The sequence below is a fragment of the Mustela putorius genome, unplaced genomic scaffold (assembly GCF_011764305.1).
Source record: "Mustela putorius furo isolate JIRA1106 unplaced genomic scaffold, ASM1176430v1.1 tig00000151_pilon_pilon_pilon, whole genome shotgun sequence".
In the NCBI taxonomy this organism is placed as follows: Eukaryota; Metazoa; Chordata; class Mammalia; order Carnivora; family Mustelidae; genus Mustela; species Mustela putorius.
The window spans coordinates 6,782,785-6,808,857 of NW_025421296.1; the positions used below are offsets into that span (position 1 = coordinate 6,782,785).

A 26,073-nucleotide genomic window follows, 5' to 3' on the forward strand; every position below is an offset into this window, starting at 1 on the left:
CTTAACATCAAGAATTGATACCATTAAAAGGAAAAAAAAGTGCATTTTCCAACATGGAAATGTGAATGACTTTGAGGCCCTGTTAACAAATAAATCCCAGATAACTCAGAGCCAGCTGGTGACCCATCTCTCAACTCAGGGCTCCTTCTGGCCACAAGCATCCAATGCCTTTGCTCTTGGCATTTTCTTCTCTAACAGAGAGTCCCATCGTGTGTTCTATTTACACAAGGTCACAGGAAAACTTCCAGTACTATAAAGTATCTTAGAAAAAGGCCCTTCTCGGACTGATTTTATTAAACATACTCTCCCTACGTAATGTCTTATTTGAAGGCTTAAAAAAAAAAATCTTTGGTTTAAATATTTAAACTCCCTATACTTCGTGTGGATCTAGCCTCTCCCCCCCACCCCCCTGCCCATGTTCAAAGACTTCCATTTCAGAACAGTCTCTTAAAGGCACTTTTCCCTCCAGTGCAAATGACCCATTTGTTAACTTTCAAGAGAGAACAGTAACGATGGAGGAGAAAAGCAACCCGAGGGTCTCTAACATGGAGGCTTCCAGTTGTTCCCTTTCCAGAATGGTATGGGTAGATTTTCCATCTTGGGATATAAATTAACTGAACGTTAGTGTCTACAAGGAATTCAGACAATGTCCTGTAACACATTCACACATCCAGTGAGAGATGGACTACGTGTGTACATGTGTGTGTGTGTGTGTGTGTGTGTGTACAGGGCGTGGACGGAGGCGACACACACACAACAACTCCATCCACATCCCTTCCTCTCCGTTTCCAGCTGCACGGAAATAACGGCTTTGTGTTCAGTCAGGTGACATAAAAGGTGAAAACAGTAGCTCTCAAATTATATTTAACCTCAAATATCAGAGGTCGCGAAGGGGTGCACACATCAGCAGCTCCCCAGACTGCACGCGTGCACACACGGCAGCTTAAGTGGGCCCCTTTTCATTCCACATGGGTTTTCCACACAGTTTCTGGCATCAAGCACTGGTCTGCAGGACACCAAGAGTGCCTTTGTGTCCCTTGCTGACACTCCGGCATTGTGTTTTTCTGCCCATTAACCAAGGATAAATGACCTAGATATTCTGCCTATTAAAGCCTCATTTTTCTTTTGCCCTTTTGTTCTTTAGTGTACCACATTATCAGACGCTGCACACATTTTAAAGTATTCTCAGTCTCAGATGCCCTTTTGAGGGAGTAATAGGAGGTTTTTGTGTGTGGTTCTGCGGAGATATCTGGAGTGGAATTATGTGAAGGTAATTTAAGGTTTTTCTTCCTGTCTCGTCTGAAGACAATCAGTTTAGCGTATTACTAACAGCTAATCTAGCATAAGAGGATATATCAAGAAACTGTACAAAGGCCAGAGTGCTGTATTTGCATCTATTGCGAATACAAAAAAATAGAGTGAACACCAGTTCCCCTACACACTACATTCTCTAATTACATCTCTGCATATCATGGGTCACTTTTATTAAAAGCATCATTACTACAGTTGGCAGCAATTTACATTTTATCTTACATGATAGCAGTTTTCAAAGAAAAAAATAAAAGGACATCACAACAAAGAAAAACAATACATTTACAAAGTCATGTCTGTAAACTTCAAGGCTAGTTTAGAGCTGAGGTAATGCTGTTTTAGCTTTGTGGCTAAAGTAACAAAGTCCTTTAATTTAAAAAAGGTACCTGATTCTTTCTTCTCTCACTCTTTATTTATTCATCTATTTATTTTGTTTATACCAGTGCATTACAAGACCACGAGACAATGGAACTGTAGTTCTGTCTGGCAAGAAAACCCTCCCAGTAGGTTAATTTCCAAAGGGACCCTTCACATTCAACAGCTGCCTTATTATTGCTGCGCCTCGGGACAGAGACGTTCACACTAACGTGGAGATTGTCAGAGTGTATGGATGTGTGTGGATGCGCAAGGGTGGGAACCCCCATACAGTCAAAAGGGAAACCAATGAGCAAGTATGATATGTATGGTAAATTTCATCTTGACCTTCACAGCAAAAAAAAAAAAAAAAAAAAAAAAAAAAATTAAAATTAAAAAATTAAATATATAACTTCATACTTCCTTTGAGCAGCACTTCCTTCCATTAGTGCCACTCAGTTACAAATTGCTCTTTATTATAATACCAATGGTACCAAAAGGAAAAGGAAAAAAAAAAAGCAGAGCATTATGTAAGTTTCCTTAAAAAGACATGATCACCTCTCAAATTTCATCTCTCCTAGGGATAATAAATAATGCACTGCACAATACTTAATGACCAAGATACCTTTTGACACACCTGTATAACATGACTTGGACTTTTTTTTCTTTTTTTTTTTTTTGCTACACTATGTTACAGAACAGCTTATAAAACTAGGTATGAACATTAACTGTGAGTGTAAACAGTAGGACTACCACTTGTCAAAAGTTTTAAACACTTTAACTGGAACTGGAACTGGTTATTCATCATTTTCATGGTTTTCTAGTTCGTCCCCCCCGTCCAGCGAGTCCAGCTCTTCACCCTGTGCTATTTCGTCTTCGAAGACGGAGGACTCCGCAGTCTTGTCCAGGTTCTCCTCGGCGTCGCTGCCTTCCAGGTTCTCCTCCTCCTGGAAGGCGGCCCCCTCGGCCTTGTCCAGGGCCTTTTCCTCGCCGGAGCCCACGGCGTTCTGGAGTCCTGCTAACGTGGGGAACCCAGGCAGTGTCAATCCCCCCAGTCCTGGAGGTAGAAACATGGACGGGTAGAAGAGGCCTGGCGCCATGGTGGACAGGAGGAAAGGGTTGAAGGCGAGCGGGTTGGAGGGCAGTCCGGCCGGGGCAGTAGCAGCACCAACAGAGCCGTTCGCGGAGTCAGTGGCCGAAACAGCGTCTGTGCTTTTCTCGGAGTCTTTGTTCTCGTCCTCGTTCTCGGTGCCCTTCTCCTCGGCCTGGGAGGCGCCGTCCTCCGGCTCCCCCTGGCCCGGCGCCGGCGCCGGCGTGGCGTTGCCGGCCGCGGCGGGCAGGGGGCTGTTGAGCAGCCCGCCCAGGCCGAACACGTTGGGCAGGCCGGCCACGCCCGGCAGCATCAGCGGCAGCACGGCCGCGGGGTTCTTCGCGTCGCCTCCGGCCGCGGCCGCCGTGGCCAGTCCCGGGGGGAAGCCCATGAGGCCCGCCAGCTGGAGAGACTGCAGGTTCTGTAGGTTCTGCAGGCTCGTGAGGTCCATCCCAGCAAACAGGCTGTTCACCAGCAGAGGGTTGATGCTCGACGTGGAGGCCGCCGCCGCCGCGGCCGCCGCCGCCGCCGCCCTGGCGATCTCGCTCTTGGGCCTCCGTCCTCGCCTGCTGGCTCCTTCCCCCCGCACCACGGGGCCGGTGAGGAGCCGGTCAAACATCGACTCGGGAACGAAACCCTGAAGCAAACGGACAGGCAAACAGTGGCTATAAGGGCGGCCGGCGAGACCGCGATCCCCTGACAGGCCCTCTTGATGCACGAAAGCAGAACTCTGGATGCAAGGGCGGCAGCGACTTGTCCCCTTCTAGGAGCACTCTGGCCAAACTCAGGAAAGCAAAAAGTCTATCTCTCTGCACTATGTGAACTCACTGAATTATGCAGGACTGCAGAAAAACTGTTAAAGTCTACTCTACCGGTGAGGGAGATGTCAAGCTACCAGCATCCAGAACTCCAGGAACAATAAAACGTCATGACGTTTTATGAGATGCTGGGAACATTAACTGAAATTACAGCGTACTAGATCTACCCTGGAGAGACAATAACTACGGTCACCCCAAAACAAATGTTTTTAGCAGCTGTACCCCCATTTGCCCAAGTCTGAAAACCACCCAGCCGTCCTGCTCTGGGTGATGGCCTACCACACCCAGGGGCAGGCGCAGGCACTGGAAGGACAAATTCCTGACACGTGCAACCCACGTGGATAAAGCTCAACGCGAAGTCATCCTACGAAGGTCACAGAATTCATGCTTCTGCTAATAGGACACCCTCAAAAAGACAAAACTTTGGATGGAGACCAGATCAGCAGTGGTGGGGGGCCAGGGGTGGGGTTGGGAGTGGGGGTGTGTAGTATGAGGGAACGTGGGGTGGGGGAGGGTGGTGGAACGGTCTGTATTTTGGTTGTGGTGGTGGTTCGAGAAAGTACGTGTATTAAGACTGATAGAACTACACACAAAAGAAAAATAAGAAGTCTTACTATATATCTTAAAAAAATAAACAGGAAGAAATCAGGACATTGACCACTTAATCTTAAAAAGACGTTGAAGTGGAAAAAAATTTTAGGCAAAGTTGTATTCTTTATTTTAAAATTTTAAAAAAATCCCAGTTAATCTTAATGATCTCAACCACCATGAATTCCATCCCACAGGTGGGCTCTTAACGAGGTTTACCTTCAAGACTATGAACGTGTATTTCTATATAATCCTTTAAAATCAGAGCCATCCAAAGAATCTACCTCAGATTAATGATATACTGATATAAGAAATGAGGATGTATTATGTCAATTCTTTTAAGCTATGAATAAATTATAATAGAAAAATTGATGGTCGACAGAAAAGAAAGAAAAGCTCAGGACAACAGTTTTGTACAGAAACCTCTCCCGACAGAAACACAGTGCGTACTTACAGACTGCTTCACTATCTCAGTCCAGTCTGGGGCAACTGCAAATTCAGGGTTCTCTTCCAGCCACCTGGGCAGGTCCTTCATTGGAGGTGCCATAGCTCCACCCATCTGGGGAGAGGCATTTGGAAAATGATCTAAAAGCACATATATCCCCCCTGCTCCCCACCCCACCTACACACACATACACACACACACACACACACACACACATCATATACAGATATTCTAGAAGAAACATTATTGTTCTTCCTTAAAAACATGTCAGGATGAAATGCTTCTTTCCGGGATAAGAAATCATATGGAGATCAACTCCCTTTCCCAAACGTTCACCTTCTTTCCATTTCGTTTATTGACAACAGGAACCCTTTCTTCTCCTGTCAAAGTGTTTATATCCAATTTATTAGGGTTTCGACATCTATGTCGTTTCTGTTTCGGTTTCTGAAATGAGGAAAACAGCACATCCGCATTCTTCTGCAAAAAAACCCCAAACAAACCCAAAATACGGATTTAGTAAAAATGTATTTAGTAATTACTTTCCTGCATAAATGACAAAGAGAATATAGTCAAGCAGCTTTTTTTTTTTTTTTTTCCAAGTACGCTCTACACCCAGCGTGGGGCTCGAACTCATAACCCTGAGATCAAGAGTCACATGTTCTACCTACTGAGCCAGCCAGGAACCCTCAGTCAAGCCATTTTTAATAGCTATAGAAGTTTCAGCAATCATTTTAGTTATTAGAAACCACACTTTTCTTTAAAAGGAAAAACTATTTTTCTCTTTGTACACTGAGGAACTCAACAATCACCTAAGCTGAGTATTTGCTTTTCCTTTTGTCTACCAATAACCCCGCTTAAAGTCTTTTCTTCCAATGCTTAACCAAGCCATGGTATTTTTATGTTCATATCTTTTTTTAACCAAGTCATGGTATTTTTTAAAAACATTTTATTTATTATCTGACAGAGAGAGATACAGCAAGAGAAGGAACATAAGCAGGGGGAGTGGGAGAGGGAGAAGCAGGCTCTCTGCCAAGCAGGGAGCCCAACGTGAGGCTTGATCCCAGGTCTCTGGGATCATGACCTGAGCCAAAGGCAGATACTTAGCGACTCAGCCACCCAGGCACCCCCAAGTCATGGTTTTTTCAAAAGAAACTTTCTCAAGGACCTTTGCTAACTAATTTCTACTCAGTGACTTGGACAAATACGGAGATGATGTCCCGTCTATGAGACTGTACCTGAGAGGCAACAGGTAAAAAGACCTACACAGGAGGGGACGTTCTGAGAGGCAAGAACTCAACTAAAGCTGAACTCAACAAAATAAAATGTTGAATCTTACACTTACAGTTTTGGTTCTTCTTCTTCTTCTTCTTCTTCTTTTTTTTTTTTAATAAGATTATTATTTATTTGACAAGAGAAAGAGAGTGAGCACAAGCAAGGGGTAATGGCAGAGAGGTGGGAGAAGCACACTCCCCACTGAGCAGGGTGCTGAGCAGGGAGCCCTACTCTGGGCTCGATCCCAGAACCCTGGAATCATGACCTGAGCCAAAGGCAGACCGCCCCCCCCAGAGAACCCCCTACACTTAAGTTTAAAAACAAAAAAACAGTCACTTGGTATACAGGGAGTAAAAGATTTGCATTGCCAGCTAGCAAGCAGTTTACAGGATGGAATCATCTACAGATACCGTTTAATGTAGGACATAAGTAGGAGTTGTTTAAAAAAAAAAAAAGAAGAAGCTAATGAAGTCTTGGCTGTATTAGCTAGTCAAATTTCTACAAGTAACAAGCTTCACAGTATTCTGTGCTGCTCAGACCTGGTCTGGACACCAATTAAGAGTGCATTCATGAGGGGCGCCTGGGTGGCTCAGTGGGTTAAGCCTCTGCCTTCAGCTCAGGTCATGATCTCAGGGTCCAGGGATCAAGCCCCGCACTGGGCTCTCTGCTCAGCGAGGAGCCTACTTCCCCTCCCTCTCTCTCTCTCTGCCTCTCTGCCTCCTTGTGATCTCTCTCTCTCTGTCAGATAAATAAAATCTTTAAAAAAAAAAAAAAAAGTGCATTCATGAGTGTCACCCCCCTGGTGAGACCACCTGGAAACCAGGTGATGGAAAGAATAACCAATGACATCATGTTTATTTGGTGGAAGGAGAAAGGAAAGAAAGTGCAAAACAGGCATCTTCAACAAACTACAAACCTGCCCATCAGCTCTGAAGCTAGTTTCTCGAACGTAAGATACACAGTGACAGAAACTGGAAAATGTCCGCGGTAAGGAGACATTTAAGCAAAAGGCAGAGGGACCAGGGATCTCCTCTGCATTGTGCAGAAGAGCTGCAAGGGCTGTCCACGCAGGACTCCTCCTGACTGAACTCTGGGGCAGGACTCCTCCCGCCTGAACTCTGGGGTACTTACTGGTACGTAACTTGGCATATCAACAGTGTAGGAAGGATGCAGCTTCAGCCATTCAACTAAGTCCTTATTTTTAGGAGCGTCCTCCCCCACCAGCCTAGTCCCATCTTCAAGATTTATCACAGGGATCCGCATGTCTGGGTCCAGCTGTCCAGGAGAAGGAATGTTTCTTGTAGGCGGGGTCTCTATATCTTCTTCGAAAGCTTTGGTCACCTCAGCGTCCTCCTGCAGAAAGTTGACAGGGGTCTCAATTCTTCTCATATGAAGAAAGATTCCAAAAATGCCTGACCTCTTACCACAAGAAAACACTATCCTAGCATAATGGATCTTGGGCCAAAAAGGGAAAAAAGTTAGTTGAAACAATCTCAGTTTTGGAATAGCTATTAAATTAGAAGATGAAACTTTAATATTATTCTCCACACTGTAGAACTGGTAATTAGGTAGGAAATTCACAGTCCATCAATGCTCCATATTTGAAACCTTAAGCAAGCCACTAGGCCATGGACAGCGTAGTCTGAGCTGGACATGCATGGAAGGTACCCTCTCAATCTCTCTCGGGGCTCTCGGGATAACCTCATTAAATAAATTATATTTACTTGTTTATTTATTTATTTGAAAGAGATAGAGAGTACATGTGCTTCAAGCAGGGAGCCTGATGTGGGGCTCGATCCCAGAACCCTGGGATCATGACGTGAGCCGAAGGCAAACGCTTAATCAATTGAGCCACCCAGGCGCCCCACCCCCCCTCCCCCAGCTTTTAAAATTTATTTTTATTTAGAGTGAAAGCATGTGCGAGTGGAGGGGTATATGGGGAGAAGGAGAATCTCAAGTAGATTTTCTCCTGAGCACAGAGCTTAGCATGGGGCCTCAGTCTCATGACCCTGAGATCATGATCTGAACCTTAATTTAGAGTGGGGCACTTAACTGACTGAGCCACCCGGGTGCTCCAAGAAGTTATAATTAAAGGAATGTTCCCACAGCCAACCTGTACACAGAACTCTCTGAACCATACGATCTTACTGGCTACAACGTTTGTGGCAGGTCCGTCTGGCAACCCTGAAAATACCGAGTCGATCTGAAGTCCAGCCGGCGGGCCACAAACTGTTACTCCAACCACCAGACTTCTTTTCTGGCAGCCCATCTGTCCATTCCCATGGCTCTGACTTCGGTTCAGGCCTTCTTCATCGCCGCCCCGGCCCCATGTCACTGCAGTACTCCTAAACAGTCTCCCCGATCCTACTCCCACCCTTCTGGACTCTGACTTCCATCACTGCTACTTCGGAGTCAGGTTTCTAAAATGCACTCTTCCTAGGTCAAAACCAAATCAACTGTTTAAAGGCTTTTGATAATTGAATCCCCCTCACCTTCAGGATAAAATCCAAGTCCTTTGGATGGCAATCGAGAACCTCCCTGATTTACATCGTACCTTGTGTCCCAGCCTGCTACTGTCAAACCTGATCTCCTCATCAGATTCCCGGGGCTGCCAGTGACTGTCAGTTCAGCAGACGTGGAAGTCTCTCTCTGTCTCCTGTCCCTTTGCATACATTCTCCCTGCTACCTCTTTTCAAAGGACCAACTCCTATACAATCTTCAAAAGTCAACCAAAGGAGGGCCGTGTCTAAGGCAACTTCCTGATCTGTGCCTCCCCATATCCTCTTCCCTTCATTTCCATTCTTCCTTTGGGCTCCCAAAGTACTCCAGGCATGCCTCCCAGCTATGGGACGTCACTATTTATCTGTCACTCAACTTCAACACTGAGTTCTCTAGGGCGAGCTCTTGCTAGACCTTTATTCTTCACATCCCTGTCCTTGGGGGTGGGGGCGGGGCCAGACCCAAAAGAACCACCTCCACCATGTTCCCAGGTGTATTGCCGCAGTATGATGACTGCGCCCTTACTTTTTCCTGGCAATGCAAAATGGTCTCTAGTCCAAGTTCTGACATAATACAAGATTTTAGGATTTGTCCCAGTCCATACAAGTAACTCTGCTGACCTTTACACCTCTTCAGTACTCCGTTTATCTATAGATTAATCGGCATTTACCTTGTATTGTATGTGTACGCACACAACTATCCACAATATCCACTGAGTAATCCCTAAGTTCTAACATCTGACAGTAAAATGAACAACAACAAAAAAAATACATCTTCTAACCTCTACTAGGAGTTTCGGGCTGGGTAGCTCATATGACTTTAGAAAAAGAGAAACATCAGTATGTTCTTTAGGATGACTTAAAATGTGTAAAATGAGCAAAATCAGCCTGCAGTTTAATACAGGATCTATAATTACAATAGGAAAACAGCACCTGGCTCACACTGTTAATTCCTGATGCCTGAACCACAGACAGCTTTGTGCTGGGATTCAAATATGAAACCCAAGAGTAAACAAACGCATGAGATGCAGAAACTCACTAACTTGTTGATGCTTATGGAGGAAGGAATTTCAGGGAACAAAATCTATCAAAGTGGTTTGATGTGTTCTGGTGGATTCCTGTACAGAGGCTAATTAATCACTAGTGGTACAATGCGGGGGACCACACACCTCGGAACCGCACTTTTAACTTACAGAATAAGCAGTCACAGCTGATCCATTACAAGGTGTATTTTTATAAGATTCTAAAAGGAATCATATGCTCCACAAAAAAGAAACATTATTACGATTTGGTGCATGGTAACGAATCCTGAAAATTAACCTTTAATTACCGAGACGCTTCTGTTTCCCTCAGACCCCACCGGAGAGCAAATTCCAGTGAGTGCCATTTTGTCATTCCTAAACTTTACCTCGACCACACTTTTACTCCTCTTACTTAGGTCATTAAACTTTCTGGAGGTTTCAAGAAATAGCACAGAGGCAGTAAGAAGAGGGATGGAAAAAGTAAAAAATGCTGAAACAAATGTCGCCCTCTTCTCGGTTTCAAATTTCACCGCTTCGCAAACTGTGATCCGCAGGGAACAGGCCCAGTGTTCCTGGAATGCCAGCGGCTCACACACAAACAAGCTCCAGCACCGTTAGGCTGATTCGGGTTCCAAATCAATAAGGCTTAGGATACCCAGTACTAACGCGTCTTTTAGAAAGAGAGCACACGTAAGCAGGTTCTCTGGGGGTAAAACCCTCATCCTTAAGCGGGCAGTGCATTTTTAGGCAGCATGGTTGAAGAAGACTAGGGAAGAGAGTTCCTTTGATTGCACTGCACTCATGTCCTTTGAATTGAGAAAGAAAATGTCAAAATCCATCGGCACATACATTTCATACAAACCTAAACTAGCACAGATCTTTATTCAGCTGAGATTTTATAGAACAGCTACACGTACGGAGGTAGGAGAATTAGCGATCACTAGCTTTGTATCTGAACACAAATCTTGAGTCTGAAACTAAATATTTATACTAATCTAACAGATGCCAGGCTCCAAACAACATTATTTCTAAGAGCAGAAGCTTTTTCCGCCTCAGGAATTCAGAGATAACAATTATAGGCTCAGAATAACACGTTTTTGTTTTGGGCTACTCTTCCGAGAGTAATCAATATATTAGGATCTTGGGAGGAATAAATCCTCAAGCTACATTTGGTTCAGGCTGAGTGATCTGTATCAATGCTCAACACATATTTTCAGTTCAAAACCATGACTGTACATTGTGATCCTATCTCTTTAGTGCAAGAAGCCAGCTTGAGTCACTGAGAGGAGCCCAGGCCGGCGTCGTCAGAATGGCAGGACTCTGGCTGCCACTGTGGGCAGACACAAAGGGAGTGAGCTCCTGAACTTACTGCACTCAATGACGTCCGTTTGTGGCTCATGAAAAGCAGATCAAGACCCTCCACGTTTTTCCTCCTTCCCCGCCTCCTCTTCACAGGAGGCTCTCCATCCACCAGGGAGCCGTTAAGCAGATGCCTCGTGGGTGTGCGTGACAGGCCTGCCTGGAGCAGCTCCATTTGAGTCTTAAAGGCATCGGACACCGGTGTCGAGACATTAGGCAAGATAAACTTTGAAGTAAGAGATGAAAAATTTGAGGTAGAGCTTGCTGCCTCTCTTGAGGCCTTTGATAAATCTACAACTTTTTCTTGTCCATTTTCTGAGACCACCTGAGACTCCCGCAGCTGGGCAACCATTTCCATGAGGTTCCGCCGCTTGGCAGCTCTTTCGGCCTCGATTTCAATTTTTCTCCTCCTCCTCCTCCGCTGGCGAGGGACGGAGAGGTTTAGGGCGTCTTCCTATTGAAAAATTCCAACAAAATAATGAGCCCAAACTATATCTGCTATACACAGGCTGGATTTCAGAAAGAAAGAACTAGAAGCTTCAGGAATTAACCATTCGTAACTGCTGAAGAGAGCTAAGGAAAGGGCAGCCTTATCTTAACTCCGGGGAGGACCAGTGAGCCGCGAGCTCCCAGAGTTGGACGGCTCGCCTTTACGCGGCGAAACAAACATACCTTGGACAACTGAGGGGAAGTCGTGAGGTCCTCGCTGCCACTGATGCTAGCTTGGCCGACCATGGAGAGCTCGGCAAAGCTCCTCTTCTGCAGGGGGCTGTCCATGGTGGGTGGCGTGTAACCAGGGATGAGGCCCTGGAAATCAAACATCTGGCGCCTGTTTACTGGCCATTTGCCTTTCAGCACTGCTTCACAGATGTTGTCTAATCGGTTTATCATTACTCGGTCCTGGAGGGAGAAGGAAAGTCACACGTTGTTGTAATGAAGACCTGGTGAAAATTACCGGATAAATATTTCCATCAAGATGCTAAAGCACATAAGAGGTTTAAAAGTCAATCCATGGGCAAAAGGTAAAAAGAAAACAAAGAAGCGACTGAGTAACCAGAATCCGCAGAACCTGCTCTGCTCTGGTGGAAGGTCCTGAAGGGGGCCCCAACACAGAAAACTCACTCTTTTTAAAATTTGAGCACTGGAGCACATCACATAGCCACCTCTAAAATACTTCAAAAGTCACTTTTATTCGGGCGAGAGCACTGTTGGCGAACACCAGCAGACAACAATGGAGCCCTGCATCTAGCTTCTGGACGCTCTGGTGCTACAAATCCACGGGCTGGATCGCAGTCTGTCCCAGGAAGTGGGACATCGTTAGCGTCACTATTAATAAAGTTCAGCATTACGAAACGGGCACCAACCGAGGAACACCTAATGAATGTCAATTTGCAGTCCCCACCTATTTTCACTTCAAATTTCATTGAAGCGTGTACATTAAAAATTTCTAATTACAGCTCTTAGTCCCAGATTCCATAGATTAAAAGTGTCTGCTACGATAGACCTTTTGACTGATCTGGGAAACTCCCTTCTGTACTCAATGAGGGAGATCAGCCTAACAGGGTACAGGGAGGAAAAAATGTCTTTGAGAGAACACTCTGCTCACTATGGAAGAGCAGCCTCTGGAGGAGTCAACTGAAGCTTGTTTTTGTGCTGCTTGTTTTAAACCAGACAGCCCTGTTATGGTGATTAGGATGATTATATCCCCACCCTGAAAAGCAGACCCAAATTACATAGGGATTTATTATAAAATTGCGCTAGTTAGCCAAAAAAGTAATTTCCATTTTGCTTTTGGTTACAGATAACTACATTTGGAATTATCTCGTAATGTACTGGAGCAAATGGGTCACTAACCCACCCTCTCCCACGTTAGGAAGACAATGGGTTTCCAAACCTATGGAGATGTCTTAAATCTGGAAGCTCTGTCTGGGATTTAAAAACATTAAAACACACATTTTAAAAAGTCCCCACATTTTCTCTTGTGCACTGTTGGTGGGACTGTAAGTGGTGTAATTGCTGCTATAGGAAATGGTAGGAGGCTCCTCAGAAAAATTTAAAAAACAGAACCACCATGTGACCCAGCAATTGCACTTCTGGTAATATATCCGAAAGAACTGAAAGCAGGGTCTCAAAGAGATGTTACTACACGCATGTCCACAGAAGCACTATAATAAGCCAAGGCGGGGAAGGAACCCCAAATGTCCCAACGACAGATGAGTGGATAAGGAAAATGTGATATATACATACAATGGAATATTATTCAGTCTTAAAAAGGAAGAAAATCCTGCCATACACTACTATACAGATAAACCTTGACGACAAGGTAAAATTAAGTGAAATAAATGAGTCCCAAAAAGGCAAATATTGCAGGATTCCACATACAGGATGACGTATCTACAGTAGTCTAATTCACAGAAACAGAAAGTATAGAAATGGTTGCCAGAGGCGGAAGGGAGAGGAGAGGAGCTATTCAATAGGTATAACGTTTGAGTCATGCCAGACAAAGAAAGTTCTGGAGATCTGTTTTACAATAATATGAATGTATCTAAAACTACAAAACTATATACTGAAAATTGGTTAAATTCCATGTTACGTAGTTTTTACCACAATAGAAATAAACTAAAAAAGAAAGAGAGAGAAAGAAAGAAAGAGTGAGCCCACACATTTCATTTTGCTAAAAGGTGTGTCTATGGAAACAACAATCCACACACTATCCTGGACAATGTGATGGCCAACCTGAAAAACCTCAAAGAGCCAAAGATCCATACAAAACATTCTACTTCTTATCTTTCCTTCATTTTACCTTTCCTACCCTATTACAAAAGAAATGCACAGATTTTAAAATGAGAAAAATCCAGTCTTCATACAATGTCAGAGTTGACCTTAAAATTACTTGAAAATCAAACTAGAATGATTTCCTATCCCCCACACTCTCTTTTGGTCCACAAAACAAAAATAACAAGAGACCCACCAACCTTAGGCCAAAACGAGAAGGCAAATGTTCTTTCATGAAGGAGCTGGGCTACTGAAGGGTCTCCGTCCTCCATGTAGAACCCGTCTCGGGTTTCATCCCTAGCGGTGCTCATGGAAGCATTGCTTTCCTCATCAAAATTCTTCCCTCTAGAGACAGCTCCTGCTGAGAAATCAATTAATATACATTACTCACAACCAGGGAAAAGAAGTTTAGAAAGGACATGGTAAAAATTTGAATACCAATCAGCTCCATTTTACTGAGAACCTACTATACGGCTAGGATGGCATTAGGCATCTTACAGTCTTGTTTAAAGCTGGTGATGGCCCCTTGATATAGACGCTGTTATTCTCATTTTACGGATGAAAAAGCAGACAGGCTTAGGTAGGTGACATCACTAGTCATCGGATGTTGAGCATGTACATCTCAGAGGAGGCGGAATGACAACCAAGTCTCTGACTCAAGAGCCACTCCACACAACGTCCCTCCACACAGGAGAGAGGGCTGACGACTGGCCGGAGTACCGAGCCTCAGCTCCAGAACAGTACAATAGGAGGCTTTATTTTTACTCTGTGTCAGGAACAGCAACCTAACCACGACTTACAAAGAAAACCAGTCATTTTCAGATTCTGCTTCTACCTTTACTTCTGATTTAAAACTAAAGTTAAGCATCATTTGTTTAAAAATAATTACCAGTGCTTTTACCAGTGAATGACTCTTCTCTTTCACATTAAATTGTCCAAATTAAAATCATTTGGAATTCTCAATACACTGCTACTATAAAGTTAACCACTATCCCTTTTTCTTTTTTAAGTTAGCCCCTATTATTCTGTTGAGTTTTTTTTAAAAGATTTTATTTACTTATCAGAGAGAGAGAGAGAGAGAGAGAGAGAGATGGCACACGAGCAGGGGGGAGGGGCAGGGGGAGAAGCAGGTTCCCTGCTGGACAAGGAGCCCAATGTGGGACTCCATCCCACAACCCTGGGATCGTGACCTGAGCCGAAGGCAGACGCTTAACCGACTGAGCCACCCAGGCATCCCAAGTTAACTCCTATTCTTAATTGAGAAATTGTTACATGCCCATAACACTCATCAGAGAGCTTAAGTTGTTCGAAATTCCATGTTCACGTGTGGCACGGGAGCAATACATACACCTAAGCACAACCTGAAGTTACCTATCCAGAGAACAAAATGTACACTAATTACTCTTAAAAAGTAAACAAGAGCCCCTGTCATGTGACAGGGCCCGTCACAGCTGCCGCAGTGGAACGGGGAGGGGGCCCGGATGGCGCAGCATTACCTTCAGGCTGGGAAGATTCCTCTGATTTATCATCATCCTCCAGCTTTTCTTCCTCGTCCTCTTCAGAACCTTTTTCTGAAATAGACTTGGGCCCTGTATCTGCACTGACCTCCATCCCTTTCAGTTCACTTTTTACAGAGCTGGCCTCGGCCTCGCATCCCTGCTTACTGTCCTTCTCCCCACCATCGGTCTCTTCCTCCTCCTCCTTCCCCTCGGCTTTCTCTTGGGCAGCTGCGCTTCCAGACTCCTCCACTTTGCCTTCACTCTGTCCTGTCGCCTTCTCCTCCTGAACGTGAGCAGATGAGAGGACGGCAGAAGTCTGGCAAAATCCGATGGCCAGTGGGGTCAGGGAGGACATGCTCCCTGCCCCTCTGTTCTGAGCAAAGTTTTTGTGCGCATCCAAGAAAGATAACTCGGGGTCATTGAGGATGTGATAATCCGTCCGACTAACCCCGTGCTTAGCAGCACCAACCAGCAAGTCTCGGTCATGCCTCCCACATTCCCACCACTCCGGCAAATCCAAACTCGGCTGGCAGAGCTTCAGCCTCTCCCCCAGCTGAGGGTGGTGAAGAACCTGCTCGCGGATCTTCCGCAGCAGCTCGATGCGGTAGAGAGTTCGGGAGGCGCGCTCTTCTGTGATTGGCTCGATCATGGAGGAGAGGTCAGGGGGTTCTGTAACATGAAAACAATGGTATTCACTTGGAAAAACCCTAAGTATGCTTTAAGTTGCTCACGCTCTATTTTTCACTGTAGTGGGCGGGCCTTTTACTATAGAGAACTTGTGTTACGAAGAGAACCTACCATCGTCTGGCTTGGCGGGCATTCGACACACTCGCCTACACATGGCCACAAAACAACTGAAGTATTTCTCCAAACTCTCATCAGACTTTTTGTCAAGTCTGGCAAAGGCTCGGAACTGGTTCCAGTCAAACTGCTGTTTCATGGGGTCAAAAATAACTCCAAAAGTAGATACCACGCGGTAAAAATCAGCCTCTTCTCTTCTCGTCCACCTATGAGCAAGGAGACATTAGCTTGAACCCTACTTGTGTACACAGGCTTAAAGCTTATTCATTCTTTTCCTCTTTTCCCCTAAACTCAGTGCACGGGACCTATTTTGGGGGTGAGAAGACAGAGTGCTTTCATGTACTGAGACCTTCTCTGATCACCGTCTGGAAGTGATTCCGGCCTCCGGCCGGCCGAGGACAGAAAAAAGAGGCCCATCCTAAGAGCTGAGTAAAACCCTGAAGAAACTCACTTTTGTCGTTTCTCAGATATTATAGCTTCCCTTTCCGCTTCTAGAGCTCTCACTTCCTCCCGGGGCCGTCGCCTCCGCCGGTCAGTCTTCATTAGAGCCTCCTGCCTCATTTGTTGCCTTTTATAGCTGCGCTGATAGGCAGTAATGAGCCGGCGCAGACGGGTAGTCAGGGTTGAGGTGTTGGGCCAGTAGAGTTGGCCTAACTCAGCAGTACTCTCGCTGGGCTTGCCTGGGGAAGTGGAAAAAAAAGATTTCTAAAATGTGTAGCTGCAATCTTGCAATACACAGGATTTTCCATCAAAACAAGATGACTCATTAACATTCAAATGACAGTGTGAGGAAGGGCATCTCAGTGCTCTCATGTTTAAAATATAAATAAAGAATCATATTAGTATGAAACTTAACAACTGTTTTCTTTTTTAACTCTTTAGGGGGGAGAAGCAAATTTACTTATCAGTTTTATGTAAAGAAACATACTTTATGCCATGAACTACAATATAAGGGTGCTCTCCTGTACTGTACTTAGAATAATAATCTTGAACCTAAAACATAATCACGTAATTGGTAGCTAACTATCTGACATTAGGGAAAAGGTACCGTTCTATAAACCTGCAATATTTCAGATACCCAGCAAATGCCCTACTCCGAGACACATTTCTGAAGACGCTTAAAAGTTTCCACTAACTGGTATATAAATATATACGAATTATCTTAATCCCAAAAGTAGTTCTTTCATCAAAGAAAGTCAATGTAATGAAAAACCCACAATAAATAAGAATTAAAATTATTCACAAAAGGGATGAGTCAGTAGAGAAAAAAAAATGATATTTTAAGATACCACTGTCATAAAGGAGCAAAAGTGCAGGTCCAGGAATAATGTCTGTACAGCGCACATTTGCCCTGCTCTTTGGGTTTTTTATGGAGCCTTACCTGTGGTGCGAATTTCCATGGATTCCTCTTTATCTTCTGGAGGAGAATTTGCAAATTCCTTGAAAGCAAAGCAAGAAACAGGATTATTTTAATTTGGGGCTTCATTTTGCATTACCTTTCAAAGAAACGGCCATTATCTATAAAGTTTAACAAGTCTTATATGGGCATATGATATTTTAATGCTGCTGTAAAAGTCAGTATACTCAAGTTCTTACATCTATTTCATCCTTGAATGGCGTCCTGGTTGGTTTATATTCTGGGTCCTCATCTTCTCTATCAAATTCTCCCCTGCGTTAAAATTGTTAAAAAAAAAAAAAAAAAAAAGTTTAAATTGCACAAATAAGCAAGAGACTGGGGGGCTGGGGGGTGCTTGGGAACAACTAATCCTCTGCCTGATGCTACTTTTAATTCTGGGTTTGACATCAAAGGCAACCCAATCAATATTTAAATCACGCAGTCACGGGGTAAGGGGCGGGTGGGTGGGCGGAAGTGTCACCACTTGGACAAAACAAACAAGTTTCAGATGATATAGATAATATATTGCATTTAAATAATCATTATGATACATAAACAGACTACTCTGGGAAACATCACCGAAGTTGAAATCAGATCAGTGGAGTGCACAGCGCAGTGGAAGGACCGAACCCTGCCAATAGATGTGACACTGACATAAAGTTTATTACAATCTTTAAATGTCCTTCTTACCCATCACCGCCATCTGCTAGCATGTCTGTTCCTCTTTGCTCGGCAGCTATGGCCTTGGCATCGGGCATACCAACGCGTTCCAGGAAGCACAGCGCGGGGTCGGCTCTCATGGAGTTGTACTTCTCGTAGCCTGTGCCATCCCCAGCAGCCCACAGAGGACACGCGCAGAAACAGCAAAAGGGCCGTCACTCACAAAGTCACAGCACTGCCACAATACACCAGGCTCAGCTCTCAACCCAGACGACCACTTAGGAACCCTTCTTTCCATAAACCACTCTAGACAATGCTCATGACGTGGCAGGTTTTGGGGGAGGGGGTCAAGTTATAGTTCAGGGGGGTATCCGAATGACCACGGAGATGAGCAGAGAAACAGGTTCAAACTAACTGCAAGACGCCTGAGGAGATTTCCGACCCTATTTTCCCCAAGAGCTAATTTTGCTGGACATTTAAAAGGCTTCCTTATGCTCCTTCATGACCTCTGCGGGCCACGCTATGCCCACCCCGTCCTCCCAAGAGCAGCTACAGTCCTGCAGGAAAGTCGAGCCACTGGCTGAAAATCCCTGTCTACGTAAGGCCAGCGAACCTGTCTTATTAGGTTTAGGACGATGCATGTCAGTAAGATGACACTGTTCCCTCTATGGTTTTCAAACCGCAATTTGCTTTTTGACTGCCCAAGTTGACTAGATGGAAAATGGCAGATCCCAACAGTGCACTGCGGGAAAATGATTTTGAGGCTGAGCTCACAAAACGCGGCTGCAGTACGTAGGCAGAACAGCACAATTCAATTAGGATGTGTACTACAACACACCGCTCCTAACTGCTGTAGAGCCGCAAGCCAAACTGTAATCATGAAAGGTTTTATAAGCCATCATTCTCCCCTTTAGTCAGGCCGGGCTGCTGAGAATACCTCCGCGACCTCCAGAGAATTGGGATTATAATCAGGAATCGCTCACTGTATATATCATGCCAGTTCTGCATCCCCAGCCTTTCAAAGTTAACAAGGCTGCATCCACTCAGGGGAGCCGTGAGTTCTCAGCACTGACATTTGTGAAATATTGCTTGGAACAAAGCCCAGGAGGCACTTGTACAGATTAATAGCAGAGGTTAAGCCCACCGTCCACTCTGACACGGGTTGGCAGAGCCAGCGAGGGGAGCCACGCTAGAAGCAAAGTTTAGGGAGAGCTATAGGACAACTTGGCTATTATTAAAACAAATATGGTTTTGGTTTTATTTACAGCCAAGAAAGAAATGTTTTCTTCTCAAATACTCAACAAACATTCAAAAACAGCATCTGATATTTACAGTTCATATTAGATTTTTAGTACAGGAAAATGATAGAAGCCAAGAGTCCTCTGGAACTATCCTCATTAATATTATGACTTTGGAAAAGAGGATGGAAAGAGCGCTGACAACGAAGCCATAGAGTCAAGATGTGGTCAGATGGAAACATCACTTACCGTGTTTGAACACTCCAATGAGGAGGGACTTATCTGCTTCCTTATCCCACCAGTCTGTGGGGACTTCGGCATGGAAGGGCTCAGGGATCCACACGTCAGCTTCACTACAAAGACACCAGTCACACGGTATTCAGAGCACACGCTCACGTTACAGGAAGAATCCCAGGAACCACAGACAGGATGTGCAGGCTCGCAGGCCCCCTCCCGCTCCGCGCATCCGAGCATCATGGGGAGCACTGAGCGAAGGCTGAAGGGAAGGGTGCGAGCCAGTCGCTTTCTACCATAGTCGGAAGTGGACTTCATCACACAGGGTCCCATTTTAAATGTCAGAATGCCAGGAACGTAGTTCCCACCTTTTCCATGGAACACAGACATGCGAACACGCTTTCCCCGATTCCCTCCGCATCCCCATGCACACAGGGTGAAAATTCCATTCCAGGTGCAAACTAGGAGATACGCCACTAATGGTTTAGGAAGGTTCCGGAACACACTCGGCAGGGTCTTCAGGCTGCCTGGGTCACTACAGGGAGGTATGGAGTGGCGTGCACTTGCACTAACCTTGAGTCAGCACCCTCTAGAATCTTATCCGCCTGGTCTCCTATAACTTCTTGTCTTAGGTAGTATAGCATGCGGACACGCAGCAGGACCCTGGAGAGGAAGACAGAGGGGGGAAAAAGTTCTTAACTTCAGGACTGTTTGCCAACAGTGGCTTTTGGCAGCTGCTGCTGTTCATCCATCATCCTGCCAAGGCTGATTAGCCATGCTGTATGGTAGGCTTGAAGCGTGACAGATGGTGGCACATAATCACCTCTGTGTGGTGCTTTCTGCTGGCTTCCAACAGGCCTGCCTGGCAACCGCTCGCGCTGCACGGAGAGGGACCGAGCACGGCCCAGCCCAGGCGCACTTCATTTAGTCCTACCTAGTGCAGCTTGTGAAGTTTAGACACGTACCCTACCATTGCCTCTGAAGTATTGAAGCAAGTTTGTAAACAACTGAGCAGATGGCTTTCAGTAACTGTTCTGCTTCATTATCTCATAAAATTTCCTCAGCTGCTGCCTTAATACCATTTTTGGAAGCACATCAGAAGTTGTAGGAATAAACGAGATATAAAATCTGGTTTTACTACCTTACAATAAACCCTCAATATGGAATGTCAGGTTTTTCAGATTATACAACTTTGCTTCCGAGAAAGGAAGATGGTGATGGGGGTGGGGCCAGGGGTGGGTCTCCCTTAAGGAGTATTAAACACTATTTATTCCTTCTAGTTCATATTACCTGGAAGCCTAGGTTGGAGCTTAAAAAAATAACAAAATGACACAAAGGAGGCTAAAATGGGGCCAATTCATTGCCATTCCTTGTCATTTTCAAGGAATCAAGTTTCTAAAAATCCATGGAATTCTAGGAACCAGATTTTTTCTAGGACCCAGATTAATTCTTTTGGTAAAGCCCACCTGGAAAATCCTAAAGGCCCATGTCTACTCTGAGGCTAGCATCTCCCGCTGGACGGCCTCCAGTGTGCACTCAGGACTGACTATTGAAGACTCACCCTGTCGGCCGTGAGTGGATGATAATTCTAACTGCTATTTCTGTAGCTGGGTCATCCTATCACACACTTATAGGATGGTTTACAGTTGATGTATCACATCTGCGTGTACTAGCTCATCGGATCATCATAATGATCCCGTGGTGAAGTGGGGCGCGTTATAACCCCCACTTCACAAATGTGAAAACTGAGGGTGACAGAAGACCAGGGACATAGCCGAGGTCACAGTTGTGCTGAGCAGGGACGACTGGATTAGGCCTTCTGACTTCAGCACCTCACAATGTCTCTCGGGACGTGGCAAGGGTCCTTGAAAATGTCAAAAGGAGGACAAAGGACAGCTTCCCCAAAACAGACTACTCCCACATACACTAACAGGTACCCCACAATACACCTGCCTCTCCATCCGGTATCTGCTTTGGAGTAACATGTGTTCTAGATGGACAGTCTGAGGCTGTCAATTTCGAGTAAGCATCAATGTAAACAATTATCATAGGTATTTCGTTTTAGTTTTTTAAGATTTTTCTTTTGATAAGATTAAAAATTGGCTGTGCCACACAGAACTGGCAAAACAAAACTAACAGTCTGGGCCTCCATGGCAGGCACCTTGTTTCTTCTCTGCTTAGGCAAGAATTCACCGGCCAGGATCTCCTTATAGAGGATGTTCAGAAAAGGGTAGTTCCAAAGGAAATACCCTCCATCTTCGGCTGGATACTCTTTTTTTAACCAAAACAGCACAGTGGCAATGATCTGAATGGTTTCTCTCCCTTTTTGATAGAAGATACAGTTTTCTTCTTTGGGAGGAATTTTAGTTATGTGGAGACTTTCATGAATTAACTGTGAATATCACCTTTCTTCTAGAGGAAAAAATTCAAACCAGTGCAACTGGCAAGCTCAGTGGTACTAGGAGGATAACACAGTAGATGGGAGGTGGGCTCTCACCTTAAAGAGTTTGCACTTGGTAAGTCTGACAGACCAGACTCGTTAGTAGTCTGTGACCTCACTCACATCTGACCGGCTATCTCACTATGACCATCTTCTGGACCTGCGTCCCGTTCAGGGCCACATAGAGCACTGGACTGCCCTGCCTCTTCATCTCCTTTAACCTAAGACAGTTCCCTTGTCTTTGTGTCTTGAAACTTTTGAAGAGAACCAGCTAGCTATCTTCTAGGAGGTTCCTTGATTTGGGTTTCATTTTCTCATCGACATTTCCCCACCTTAGATCCTGAGAAGTCTCAGGGCATGACCCACCAGGAAGAAGAAATGGACCACTTGTCTATCCCAGAAAGGAGATGGCAAGCCTTGCCAGTCTTCCCCTGAGACCACAGGGAAGAGCACACTAGCACCATCTCACATACTAACCAGGAAGGGTACTCATGGAGTCCGCTACTGGTATGAGAATGGGAAATTAAAAACTCCCACCCACATCACTCTAGGATCCAGGCACAGGAGCCGCTGTTCCCACACCAAACCATCCCACTTCTGGTTTGACTCCAGAACCCAGAAGGCTATTGACCCAAAGAGTTCACATAAACCAGAGGAAACATAAGTTTTCTGACAGCTGTTCAGTGGGACGGGAGTTTAGGGAGAACTATTACGCCACAGTAGTAACAACAGACAGTTTCCGAGGTACCAAAATGGTTTGAGGTAATGGTTTTTCACAGACTCAAAAAGGAAAAAAAATTGTCAGTCAAAATCTAGTGATAACGATTAAAGGTGGGCCCCGAAGGCACTTCCATGTTTGAAAAGGGATGAGAACCATTCATCCCTGCCAGCCAGGAGTTGCTTCACGTGACGCTTGGGATGACCCCGTGGGGCTGGCAGGCTCCACGGTGGGGGGGGGTCCCAGAGAGAGAGGGCACTGCCCTCCTCTGTTCCAGACTCCCGCCCTGGCTCTGCTCCCAAACTAGTCGAGACCGTAAGTGCCGGAGTCTCCACTTCCCTGTCAGGCAAAGGGGGATAAAAGAGCACTACTTGTCTCAGGTCACACAGATCGCGCACGTGGAGGGCTTAGCACGCCGCCAGGAATTATGTTCTCAGATTTTTGTTCCTCCTTTTTAGGAGAGATAAACATTTGTTTATATCCTGCTTCATCCAGCTGAGGTCCTGCTGCAGAGCTCTAGGTGGTTAACAAGGCAAGGGAGCCTTGAAGAGGCTGAGGACCTTGCTCAAGGCCCCACAAAGCTACAAGTGCTGGAGCTGTTCGGTGCTGGCTGGACGGATTCTCAGAAATGCATGCTCACAGCCATGGAACAAGAATCGCCACGTACAGATGCTAGTTTCGTACGAAGATAGTGAATAGAGCTCCCACCAATGAAAGAAACACAGATTTAATGTTCTTCAATTACACATGATCAAGTTCTGGACATAAAGATAAGGAATGGGATTCTAAGCTCACAGGTAAGAAAAAAGGACCCAGACATCGAGGTACTATTAAGCAAAAAATTCCCTGTAAACTCCCTGGTCCCTTCACTGGAAGCAGTCAGCTGAAGGCGGGGTCAAACAGGGCAAACAGTAATTCTCTAACACATCTTGGTTACAACTTAGTTATCTGCAATATTTACAGCAGCATCGCTCACAACAGCCAAAAAGGTGTCCATCAGCCCACGTCCCCGTCAACTGATGAACGGATAAACAAAACGTGGTATACATGTACAATGCAGTATTATTCAGCCACGAAAAGGAATGAAATTCTGGCACGGGCTACAAAACGGATGAAGCTTGAAAACATTATGCTATGCAATAAGCCAGCCATCACAGATATTCTAGGATTCCACTTAGGAGGTACCTAGAATGGGCAAATTCCTAGAGACAGAAAGTAGAACGCACCTGCAGGGACCTGGGGCAGGGAGGGAGGAGGGCCGTGACTGTCTCAAAGACACAGAGGTTCCACTGGGGTCAGTGAAAAGGTCTGGGGGACAGGCAGTGCTGATGGGTACACAGCATTCTGAACGTAATTAAAGCTGAGTTGTCTACCTAACAAATGGTTAAGATGGGAAGACCATGTTATGTATCTACCATGCCAAAAAAAAAAAAAAAAAGACAAACCAATCCACCATCTGAAGGTGTTCCGTCGTGTGGCCCAGCACCATTATTTGCAGAAAAAACGGTAAAGGTGCAGGAAGCCGGGAGGCAGAGTGTCACAGCCGGTCGTGCAGACCCTCTCAAAACGTACTTGTTACAGTGATGCTTCAGGTGCTTCTTGTAGCTGTCCTCCTGGAACAGGGCGTCCGGGTTGCAGCCCGCCAGCCAGTCGGCATCCTGCACCACGGGATGTGTGCTCTGGGCTTTCACCTTCTTCCCTTTCCTGCCCCTTGGCACTGGGGCAGATAAACCTAGAATCGGAGCAATGATAACAATAGTCAGAGAAGTTTTCTATAATCCCAATTACAATGTTGGACCCAGTGCAATGCATGTGGCAGGGAGACATAGGGTGTTGGTGTTGTGAGGGTCCGAGGTGGCTCTCTGAGAGCCTGTGGTACAGAAAGCATGACGCAGACCTACCAGAGTGATTGACCAAGGCTCGCGTCTGGCCGTCCGCCGTGGGTGTGATCAAGTCCCAGATGAAGCTTTTGATATTCTCATCCCCCTTGTAATGATTGAGACAGTACACGAGGATGGTTCTGCAGATGGTCTCTACGTCCTGCTCAGTGAGCTGGCGCTTGTAGCGGCCATGGGAGAGGATATCTGTCCACCGTCCCCAGCTGCAAAGCAAACGTTCAGCATGTAGATGGTACCTTTCATTTTAGATCTGGGGCTTTCCTTCCACAGTCCGGTTGCAGTGTTAGGAATTCCTGGCTCGAAACTAGCAGTATCTGACATCAGGGGGCAGGAAAGCACTTTGGAGCGCAGGAGTCAAAAACACTCGTTACAGAGCAGGGCCTGAGCTCGCGCCGCCTCGGTGCTGGGTTGAACCATCATGGAGGTAATGCCCACGGGCCTGACACAGGCTCTCTCAGTCAGATTCCGGCGGGGCCACAACTCTGGGGGGAAAGGATGCCGGGACCGGGACACCTTGCACTCTGCGTCACCCTGTCACGGCTGGCACGTTTCAATACCGACCAGCTATTTGAGACACACGGTGACCTGAGGGGATGTGGCTGCTCCCACACCTGGGACCCAATGCTGAGGAGGAATGGTCCTATTTCAATCTACCTCAGTGGGATGCAATGGTAACGAAGGAAGACTTGTGAACAGGTTCGAGTTTCCTTTCAACCCAGGGAGTGCTAATTCCCCAGTACAAGAGCATTCACGGGCAGCGTGTTTCGAGAACTCTCAGGCCCTCATGTAAACCGCACATGGTACACAACAGACAGCACACTGTTGACCCTGAATAGACTGTTCGGGGCTATAATCCCAGTTAGACACAGCACTGTGCTCCCCGATCAGGGTGTTGTGGTGTGAGAGCATACAACAGCCGGGCAGATCCTGTCCGTGCCTCGTCTCCCCCGAGGCTGCCGCGCAGGACGGAAGCCAGCCACTCCCTTGCCTTCTTCAAGGACTGAGGGCTGCTCACAGCAGGGAGGCCACGGCAGGAGAGGCACAGGGCCTGCCCCAGCAGGCCAGGAGATGTGTCCTGGCTGGTCCTCTCTGGCTTCTGTGAACTGTTCCTCAAACTGCAGGGCCAACCCTCACCTCCAGGCCTTCGGACACACTGCCCTCTCTGCACGAACTCTCTCCTCCCTGCCCAGCGTCCAACTCTCTCTTCTACCCACGCTAAGCCATGATGTCCACCCATCAAGTCATGTTGCCCTGTGGAATCCCTTCTTGTATAACCCTAAGCCTCAGAAATAGGGAGATGATACCAGAGCTATCTTACAGGAGAGAGACATGCTTCTACCCTCCATCCCCAGTCTTCCCAGACATAACACCATTACAGTTTGCTGCCATTTCTGTTTGTCCACCTGCCTTGAAAAGGGGGCCGTGACTGTCCTGCTCACAGGTGCATGCCCAGTCTCTGAGGATCCTAGCATGGTGCCCAGCTTCTGATAGGTATTTCCTACACAGTGATGCCTAGGGGAGGAAGGAAGGCCCTTCCTCAAAGACATGGCACTCCATGCACACGTCTTAGTTTTAGGAATTATCAAGACACTCCGTTTCTAAAGTCACCAGCAAAATTCTCCACTCTGATCACTGGGCTGAAACATGCAGGCAGGTG

The 26,073-nt window shown here is 46.0% G+C and overlaps 1 protein-coding gene across 10 annotated transcripts in view; it reads right to left on the bottom strand.

Annotated features, from left to right (window-relative positions):
- Positions 1–1,463: 1,463 nt before the first annotated feature.
- CHD7 (chromodomain helicase DNA binding protein 7) overlaps positions 1,464–26,073 on the bottom strand; it is a 187,103-nt gene continuing 162,493 nt past the window's right edge. For 9 of the 10 annotated variants that reach the window (XM_045075751.1, XM_045075755.1, XM_045075757.1 and 6 more), the window contains 17 exons: positions 24,420–24,619; positions 24,091–24,250; positions 19,934–20,023; positions 19,376–19,479; positions 17,919–18,048; positions 17,429–17,501; positions 17,214–17,271; positions 16,284–16,512; positions 15,830–16,038; positions 15,029–15,700; positions 13,733–13,893; positions 11,430–11,657; positions 10,768–11,211; positions 7,010–7,231; positions 4,943–5,083; positions 4,616–4,720; positions 1,464–3,392 (listed from right to left, as the gene is read on the bottom strand). In XM_045075751.1, coding sequence (XP_044931686.1) covers positions 2,463–3,392; positions 4,616–4,720; positions 4,943–5,083; positions 7,010–7,231; positions 10,768–11,211; positions 11,430–11,657; positions 13,733–13,893; positions 15,029–15,700; positions 15,830–16,038; positions 16,284–16,512; positions 17,214–17,271; positions 17,429–17,501; positions 17,919–18,048; positions 19,376–19,479; positions 19,934–20,023; positions 24,091–24,250; positions 24,420–24,619 — 4,156 coding nt within the window. In that variant the 3' untranslated portion in view covers positions 1,464–2,462. The remainder of the gene's footprint in view (positions 3,393–4,615; positions 4,721–4,942; positions 5,084–7,009; positions 7,232–10,767; positions 11,212–11,429; positions 11,658–13,732; positions 13,894–15,028; positions 15,701–15,829; positions 16,039–16,283; positions 16,513–17,213; positions 17,272–17,428; positions 17,502–17,918; positions 18,049–19,375; positions 19,480–19,933; positions 20,024–24,090; positions 24,251–24,419; positions 24,620–26,073) is intronic. The other variant, XM_045075759.1, reaches the window with a different exon arrangement.